General features: G+C 31.5%; 1 protein-coding gene across 2 annotated transcripts in view; it reads right to left on the bottom strand.

Moving 5' to 3' along the window:
* Nucleotides 1-1,226: 1,226 nt before the first annotated feature.
* The window catches only part of LOC143233509 (solute carrier organic anion transporter family member 3A1-like), a 53,113-nt gene continuing 43,869 nt past the window's right edge, over nt 1,227-10,470 (bottom strand). For both annotated transcript variants that reach the window (XM_076469804.1, XM_076469805.1), the window contains exons 15-16: nt 8,387-8,510; nt 1,227-5,529 (exon numbers count right to left, since the gene is read on the bottom strand). In XM_076469804.1, coding sequence (XP_076325919.1) covers nt 5,136-5,529; nt 8,387-8,510 — 518 coding nt within the window. In that variant the 3' untranslated portion in view covers nt 1,227-5,135. The remainder of the gene's footprint in view (nt 5,530-8,386; nt 8,511-10,470) is intronic.

The raw sequence follows: 10,470 nt of genomic DNA, 5'->3' as shown, positions 1-10,470 counted from the left end.
TCATACATGTTAGAAATAAGAAAGATAGAAACGTGTCTCAAGTAAATTCTTTTAAAATGGCAGGAATAAATTCTCAAAGTTAAAACATGGTCCTGTGAAAGTATTTTTAAGTTAAAACATGATCCAGTGAAAGTATTTTTTAAGTTAAAACATGATCCAGTGAAAGTATTTTTTAAGTTAAATCGTGGTCCAGTGAAAGCATTTTTTAAGTTAAATCATGGTCCAGTGAAAGTTTGTGATAATTAACATTTAAATTTTATATTATTATTATTCATAACTTTTATCGTATAGTTTAAATGAACTTAAAGATTTTACTTTTATAGGTGTTGAGTAGCGAAAGAATATCAGAAGATAGGAAGTTAACAAATGTTAGTCTAATACATGAAGAATATTATTTTTAAATATAGTATAGTTAAGTGTACAGGTCACCTGTAAGACCTAACGTGGAGTCTTATGTACAGTTTGGGGTTTTTATTCTTCAAGGACATTGAATTGTTGGGGAAGGTTCAGAGACGAGCCGCTAGAGTGATGGGATTGTTCTATAAGAACAGACTTAAATATCTAAACTTGTTTCTCTAGAGAGGAGAAAGACCACAGGTGATTTGATTGAAGTGTTTAAAGTTATTAATGCTATTGATAATATGAATACATCAAACGTTTCATGTTTAGTAGTGAAAACAGTAAGACAAGAGGTCATAACTAAGTTTTGGCAGTTTAAGAATCATCTGTAATTTAGACAGTGGTACATTTCAAACAGGATGATGACGTTTGACGGTGAGATTTATTCTCAACGATTGTTTTATTTTTGATCGACTGCTTTGTTTCGCTTCACATATGAAGAAGAACGTAAGGGCTATCTGTTGCGTGGTGATCAAAACAAGGGCTTCCAGAAAATGACAAGTTTATTGTCATCTTTCAAGAGCAAGAACAGACAACACACATAGCTTTTACTATTTATCAGATAATTCACATATAAAGGGGATTTGTTTCCATGGGAGGTTTCAAAGCACGCTCGCTGTATGATTAACCGCACTAACATGCCCTGCCATCTTTATTCAATTCAACAAGTTACATAATTTCGTTGTCTTCAAGGCGAATTAAAAACGAAATGAATGATACACGTTTTGACTGTTGTTTTTTGTATTATACAAATATCAACTACAAGTACCAAGACTGTCAATATCATATGTCGTATTTCTGCAATAGAGAACAACAACAACACTGTGTTATTAATAAATATCTTTAATATCGTTTTGGCCCAGCAGAAAGAATATTTTCTAACTTCAAGCGTTTCTAGCTTTGGTGTTACAATAACATAATATTGTAACACTATCTGGACCCCCAAATGAGCATAATCTTGGTTTACAAGACTTTGTTTCTTTGGCTAATTTACGATACAGGAAAACTACTTTATGTTCTACATAACAATTAATTATTCAAGTAGTTCAACGTTCACAGACCAACTAGAAGCACAAAATGTTTTATGTTGAAGCGACAGTATGCTAAATACTACACTACTAACCCATAGATACTTGCTTTTCAAAATTACTATCAGAATAAACTGTAGTTGGTTATTTATCTCAACTGTAACCACTTTGAAATTTGTTTTATAATTCTATTAACAGAGTAAAACTATTTTAATATTTAACATTAAAAGCTCACCAGCGTTTTTAAAATATGGGGTAACATCTATTGAGCATTTCATGTACTGCAGGTTTAAAATAAAACATGATTTTAATAGATTGTCAAAGAATTTATAAAACAGTTAAAATGAGTATATTTTATGGAAGTGAAAAAATAAGGGTCGATTCCAATGGAGCATAAAAATAGATCGGTAATAAGTATTTAAATACGAATTAAAATCAATAATTTTTCACCAATTAGTTGTACATTTGAAACACTGCAACTACTATAACATTTAGCAGGATTATTAGAATAAAACATTTAATAGAATCTACTATTTCCAAGAGTATATTCATTAATGTGGTATGATGACCAGCTGAGTACAAACTTGGTCATTTCTGGTTTTAAAAGTAAAGCTATTCCTGGTTCCATTACACTACTGCAAACACACAAGTAAAATGACTAGAGTTTAACTTTCACATTCAATTTAATATATATATTTATTTTTAAATGGAACTGTTAAACATATTTTTAATCAGTCCAAATTCATCTAAATCTGTTATAAAATTTATCTTCAAATAACCACAAACTATAGTTTCTTAGAACTAGTAATTCTCAGATCCTACTAGGAAATCATTTAGAATTTTTCATAAAACCTGATAAAAATTAGTTTTTAATAAAAACCTAATAAGAAATTAATTCCTATAAGTAAACTTTTAATAAATACCAAAATACTATAAAAATGTAAGTAAACAAAGATAAAAAAATCCAAAAACTAAACCTAATATTTAAAATATCACATATCAGTAATGAAGTAGCAACATACAAAGTTAACAGTAATATTGTAATAATTGTGCTGTACAAAGTACACAGGAAACTTATGATACTGATTCTGTGAACAAGAATACATACTTATAGTTGAAGTGCATACAATTATTCAGTATCTTAATTCCAACCAGATGTACATATCTATTATTAAATATGCTATAACGTTGATAAAGTAAGGTCTAACTAACACTAAACTTCCTAATACATTACAAAATAATTCTATTGTGTAATTTTAACAAACATCAAATACTACTCTACCTTTTAAATTACTTCAACTTAACTTGAAAACATTTAGAAATGTAATATAAGCTCACACCCAATAGTTAGTTTATATTTGGCTAGTGTCATTGGCATCTATTACATAAATATACATGTCTTTTGAACATCTGTATTCTATATGCAAGTTACACTTAAAAGAGCTACATATCCAATGACACTATTTTAAACTCATTTCCTCAAACATACATTTGTCTTGTCTTTCCTGACCTTTCCATGGGAAAGTTTTGAAGGCTACAGGAGACTCAATTTCCATAGTATTATTTTTCTAACTTGTTTTACCATTTCCTCTACAGTCTGTTTAGTACTAAATTTCTCAGCATTCTTTCCTTTACTACAAAGTAAAACCATATCATGAAGAGAACAAGTTACCAATATCAGTCCTCTGTCACTGAGATATAAATAAATAAAACCACAAAGACTCACAAATCTGAACAGTGCAGCTTCATCCAGACAATAAATAACACAAGTTTCAGTCACAGCTTCTAATCTGAACAGTTCATCCAGACAATAAGAAACATGAACCATTTCATTTACAGCTTCTAATTTGAACAGTTCATCCAGACAAAAAGAAACATGAACCATTTCATTTACAGCTTCTAATCTGAACAGTTCATTTACAGCTTCAGATCCAGAAATAACAAACATGAACCATTTCTTTCAATAGCTTCTAATCTGAACAGTTCATCCAGACAAAAGAAACATCTTCATTTACAGCTTCTAATCTGAACAGTTCATCCAGACAAGAACCATGAACCATTTCTTTCACTGCTTCTTATCTGCTTCATCCATCTGAACAGTTCATCCAGAAAACAGTTCGTCCAGACAGTAACAAACAAACCATTTCTTTCACAACTTCTAAACTAAACAGTTCATCCAGACAAGAACCATGAACCATTTCTTTCACAACTTAAACTGAACAGTTCATCCAGACAAGAACCATGAACCATTTCTTTCACTGCTTATCTGAACAGTTCATCCAGACAAAATGAAACATGAACAATTTCATTAACAGCTTCTAACCTGAACAGTTCATCCAGAAAATAAGAAACATGAACCATTTCTTTCACATCTTCTAATCTGAACAGTTCATCCAGACAAGAAACATGAACCATTTCTTTCACATCTCCTAAACTAAACAGTTCATCCAGACAATAAGAAACATGAATCATTTCTTTCACTGCTTCTAATCTGAACAGTTCATCCAGACAATATGAAACATGAACCATTTCATTTACAGCTTCTAATCTGAACAGTTCATCCAGACAATAAGAAACATGAACCATTTCATTTACAGCTTCTAATCTGAACAGTTCATCCAGATAAAAAGAAACATAAACCACTTCATTTACAGCTTCTAATTTGAACAGTTCATTCAGACAAGAACCATGAACCATTTCTTTCACTGCTTTTAATTTGAACAGTTCATCCAGACAATAACAAACATGAACCATTTCTTTCAATAGCTTCTAATCTGAACAGTTCATCCAGACAAAAAGAAACATGAACCATTTCATTTACAGCTTCTAATCTGAACAGTTCATCCAGACAAAAACCATGAACCATTTCATTTACAGTTTCTAATCTGAACAGTTCATCCAGACAAAAACCATGAACCATTTCTTTCACTGCTTCTTATCTGAACAGTTCATCCAGACAAGAAACATGAACCATTTCTTTCACAGCTTCTAATCTGAACAGTTCATCCAGACAAAAGAAACATAAATCATTTCTTTCACTGCTTCTAATCTGAACAGTTCATCCAGACAAGAAACATGAACCATTTCTTTCACTGCTTCTAATCTGAACAGTTCATCCAGCTTCTAATCTGAACAGTTCATCCAGACAATAAGAAACATAAATCATTTCTTTCACTGCTTCTAATCTGAACAGTTCATCCAGACAATAAGAAACATAAATCATTTCTTTCACTGCTTCTAATCTGAATAGTTCATCCAGACAATAAGAAACATGAACCATTTCATTAACAGCTTCTAACCTAAACAGTTCATCCAGACAAAAAGTAATATGAACCATTTCTTTCACAGCTTCTAATCTGAGTAGTTCATCCAGGCAGTAAGAAACACGAACCATTTCAATCATATCTTCTAATTTGAACAATTCCTTCAGGCATTAAAAAACATTAACCATTTCATCCAGTTTCAAAAAATAGTCATGTTTATAATGCAGCTACCTCACATCTTTCACAAAATGTCCAAACCTTGCTGATTCTTTTATTCCTGGATGAAGCCACCCTTTCATCTCCTAATGCTGATATTATATTCAATAAATTAATAGTCGTAGTTTATAACAAAACTGCTGAGTGGAACTAAGTATTGAAACTTCTACTAACACAATTTAGGTTTTACTGGCTTTTACTGTCTCACTTGAAACACTGTCCTCAAATATTATCTTTCTTTAACCTGGTTATAGGATGAACTGTGAAGAGAATCAATGTTATCATTCTCCAATGGTTGCATTTCTTCTTTATCATGAACTGTTCCTTCCCTTACATCTTTGTGAATGAAATCTCTCTCTGCACCTGGATGAAGACCGGTATAATCATCCTCCAATGGCTGCATTTCTTCGTCACTACGAAGTGTCCCCATCCTTACATCTTCGTGAATGAAATCTCCCGTGGCGGAGTGTCGATCCATAGATATAACAGAGGATACCAGTTCCCCGAGGGTCATGGCCACTGGCTGTTCAATGTCTTTTCTCTGTTTCCAAGAGATGAGAACCCAATCAAGGAAGAACAAACATCCTGAAACCACCTTTAATCCTGTACATACTCCAATGTACCTAGAGATACATAAATAAAACAGGTTTAATACAATAAACTGCATCAGTTGATAAGCATGGAAATTAGCAGTTTATAAAACTGATGGAAATTTGGATATAAAACAAAACTTGAGATTTCTAGTGTGAAATTCTAAACTGAAACCATGACTCAAACAATTTCAATGATATAAACACTTCAAAACTACATGACTAACTTCATGTGTAAAATGAAATTAAAATTCATACTAACCTTTAATAAAGTACAAAAGGTATAATTTCTGAAAAGCAAAATCAACAGAAGGAGCACTTATAAACATTGGGGATGTTTTATCTACCAGAACACAATTTTAAAAAACAGAAATTAATAATGAAATAGCTGCAACATTCATTCATGTTGCTGGTTGTGAGTAGAATAGTTAACCTAAAAATATCATAGTAGAAACTAATTTCTTACAAGAACCATCCTTCATTTATAGTTCCTGTTACTAGGTAATTATTATCTACAGTTTATAGTTCCTGTTACTTGGCAATTACTATCTACAATTTATGAAAACTTTGAAGTTGATATCTCTGAATTTTCCTGTGAGTAATGGTTTTAGTTTTGAATTTTACACTAAATATCTTCTGTTTAGTTTAAGTTCAAAAATACATGAACAACTTTAATCCAGTGCATAAATTATACTGAGATGAAAATATTAATAAGAAAAGGTAACAAATGTAAATTGTGAATATTCAACCTTGTTGTTTTATGGTTGGTATAAATCATGTGATTTTTTCCTTTACACAAATTCCAAGCCTAAAGTAGAAACCATTTAATGTGTGTTTCAGGAGTTGTTTATGTGTTTTGTTTCATGTAGTGTGACTGTACCTTTTCATTTACTACTTTTGTTTTCTTTATCAAGCTTTGATTGTTTATTTGTTGTCAAACTACACAATAGGCTATCTGTGCTGTCCTAGTCTTAGATATCAAAATCTGGTTTTTAGCATCGAAGTTTGACAAATGGTAGAAAGATAGTAGAAACATTACAGACTAGGTGTATTTGGTACTTTTACCTATAATTCAGTAGGTTCCTTATTTGTGACTTTCTGTTCACATAAAGTGATATATCAAAAGAATTAACAAACAAGAGATTGTTACAAGATAAATTATTACTTGCAAACTAAAATTTAAAGTGAAAATCTTCTTTTTAATAAAACTAACAGACCAAACTACCAATCTTATTATTATTAATACCTGGCTTCTTTCCATCTTCATGTGAATCAATCTGACAGACATATCTTAGGGTTAAAATAAAATAATTTTTTTAGAATTCAGACCACTAGGTTAAAACTAACCAGAAGCAGCTGCAATGTAAACATATCTTACTTCATTATTTTATTTTTTACAAGTGTTGAAATTGTAACAGGGTCTATGTAAAACCATATGTAGTTTATGTACAGTCAAGTCTGAGATAAGGATGCACTTAGCTAATTCTCTCATTCTGCCCCAAAAATATGGATAAACTCAAGTCCACCTGCAACAGTTCTGTTAAAGTCATTCTACTAGGTATAACAGAGATCAGCTGTGTAACATTACATCCCATTGTAACACTTATCCATCAGTATTCTAGTAAGTATAATTACAACAGATCAGCTGTGTAATGTTACATCTCATTGTAACACTTATCTCTAACTACTGCAGGAAGTATATACTTTTTGTTTGTTTATGTGTTACTAAGTGCTAAGCTACACAACAAACTATCAGTATTGTGCTGACTATGAGTATCAAAATACAGTTTTTAGTGTTATAAGCTTTCAGATATTGGAAAGACATAAATATATAACACAATATTAACACACTAACTACTGATTCTCCATATATCGTATGCAGTGGAGTATTTAGTATAGGGATAGATGAGGCCCATTGATAATTTTATTCTATGTAAAATTATATGGGATGTTGGGGCCCATGCAATCTTAACCTGTTGACTGCCAAGTATTTCAGCTGCTACGGCAACTTCGAACCAAGTTCAAAATACAACTCTAATGCTTCTTCATTTTGTAACCTTTTTCGTGATGTCATTTTGGATCGAAAGTGAAACAATATATAAGTAGGTCAAATGCATGTATGGTGCTAACATTTAGCATTGAAGTTAGGTATTATTGATAATGAATTAACTCGTCCGTGGCACTGTGTTACCGATCGGCTTGGATAAGTTATCTCGTCTATGGCACTTGAACAGGTTAAACCCACCACTGATGGTATGGTCTATTTCCAATAGTTAAATGCAAGTTTACTGTGTTCAGAGTACAGCACTATGCACATTTAGAACAGCTCCAGTAAATGGGTTAAATAAAATAAAGTACTTGTGCACTTTACTGGAAATACCACAATAAAATCTATACTTCTTAGTTTATTAGTACAATTTATGTTCTAGACCATGTATCAGTGTTTGGTGGCATTTCTCATGCAATTCTAATTTTTGGTAAACTAAATTTAAGAATCATAACTCAGAAACCTTTCAACATTAATATATTATGTATTTCAAGACAATTTTAAAGGAAGGCTACAACAAGTTGATAACTTTACCAGTAAGATACTATGATCTCTGAATCTGTTACAATGATGTGAAGGAGATACTTTTACAAGAAAGTGCTAAAGGAAAATCAGTTTAATTTTGTTTTTTAAAGATTTCTTAAGGGATATCTCTGCATAACACTCCTCAATATTGAACTTCTTATAATGACAAAGTATCGGTTTAAAACTGTTCCATTAAATGATTTTGGAACAAAAGCAGGCCTCTCATAAATGCCCATATCACGAACATAACTATCTAATGTAATAAGATGTGACTGACAAATATTACAGCAAAACCTTCCTTCTTTACTTAAAACCAACCTGAGCCTGAATTGTTCAATATCATGCATCAGACAAAATCCACTAGGCCTTCCACAGTAAGCTTTCCAAACCAAGCATGTCGAGTCGATAACATTCCCAAACATAATAGGAGAAGGAATATATCCTGAAAAACAAACATGAACTTTCTCCATTAATATTAGATAAATACCTACTAAACCAATTCTCTTGAAAGTAAACAGACATTTGTTTGTTTTATGCCATTACTTCTGATGTTATCTTAAATATGTTACAAAAATAAAATTTAGAAACATTTTATGTTAATGAAGTAAAGGTTACAACAGTGAGAATGTAAACAGACAAAAATAATTATGATTGGTCTCTGGTTATGGAGTTTAAGAGCTTTTATGTACTGAATAATAAGTACTATAAGTAGGCAGTAACCTATAATCAAAAGAACTAAATTAACAAAGGTTACAGTGTGAATTAACACCTATTTCAAGCTGGTGAGAATCATTCAAATTAATTAACTATTCATGTCATAACAATGCTAATTCATTAACAATACTGTTTTAATATGTACCTCTCTCTCTCTTCTCACTCAGACTTAACACTGAGAAACTGTTTTATAGGCATAAAGAGTGACTAAAATAACATAAGGTAATTAAAAAATTGAGTTATACCATTAAATTCACTATTGAGTATCACACCTACACCATCCTTGATGGTTACCCTGAATTGATATGTTGATTATCACACCCATACCATCCTTGATGGCTAACTTATTGATATGTTGACTAACACAACTACACCACCCTTGATGGTTAACTGTATTAATATGTCAATTATCACAACTATAAAATCTTTGATGGTTAAGTGTATTAATATATTTAATAACACACCTACACCATCTTTGATGGTTAACTTTGCTAATGATAACCATCTAATTTAGTATCCTATTCTAACAGCTGTAAAATTTAACAACAGTTAACACAAACTGAGTGAGAGATGTCTGTGGAAAATAACAATGATACTTGAATGCCATCTTCTGCACACTTCCTATTTCTTTACAAAACCTAGATTAATATGAATTAACACGACAAAGGTAATCAATTAGCTCGTTTCACATATCTGTTTAAAGCTTACACAAATGCAGGTAATCAATTAGCTCGTTTCACATATCTGTTTAAAGCTTACACAAATGCAGGTAATCAATTAGCTCGTTTCACATATCTGTTTAAAGCTTACACAAATGCAGGTAATCAATTAGCTCGTTTCACATATCTGTTTAAAGCTTACACAAATGCTTTCTCTGGTAATTGTCCCTGATGTTGAAATAATAGATGATAAAGAAAGCCCTTAAACAACAATACCCACCACCGACTTCTGTACTGAACCACTGGTATCAGACAATCATTCTAATCTTTTCTCAAACAGTTGGATCTGAAAATCATTATAATCTCTTCTCAAACAGTTAGATCTGACAACCATTCTAATCTCTATTCAAACAGCTAGACCAGAAAACCATTCTAATCTCTACTCAAACATTGGGATCTCACAACCATTTTAATTTCCACTCAAACACTGGGATCTGACAACCATCTTAATCTCCACTCAAATACTGGGATTTGACAATCATTTTACTCTCCACTCAAACACTGGAATTTGACAACCATTCTAATCTCTACTCAAAATGTGGTTATCTGTCTACCAGCCTAATAATGAACATACTACAAACATTGAAATGTAGTTGTGCAGCAATGGTAACTAAATTATGGACTAAGAGATCCACAGCTCAGTGTGCTAACCACTAGGCCACACCTGATTCAGAAACACAGCAGAACATAATAAGATGTGAAAGCTCCTGAAATGCGTTTTAATGTTATTATGTAATGGACGTTTAATGTTTCACCTGAGGTTAGAAATTTTCTTGATAACATACAACTAAGACAATCGTTTTATATATATCTCAGAAGATGTTTCTCAAGATGAGATTTTATACACCTATTTTTATATTGTAAATATTATATTTAAGTGATGTACGCCATTTAATAATACGACAACTTCTCTAATAAACAATTTGGTTTTATAATTAACTGAAAAACCAATTTGTTAAAATGTCATAT

This window comes from Tachypleus tridentatus, chromosome 12, assembly GCF_004210375.1.
Source record: "Tachypleus tridentatus isolate NWPU-2018 chromosome 12, ASM421037v1, whole genome shotgun sequence".
NCBI classification, from domain to species: Eukaryota; Metazoa; Arthropoda; class Merostomata; order Xiphosura; family Limulidae; genus Tachypleus; species Tachypleus tridentatus.
This window is presented reverse-complemented; position numbering and strand designations above follow the sequence as displayed.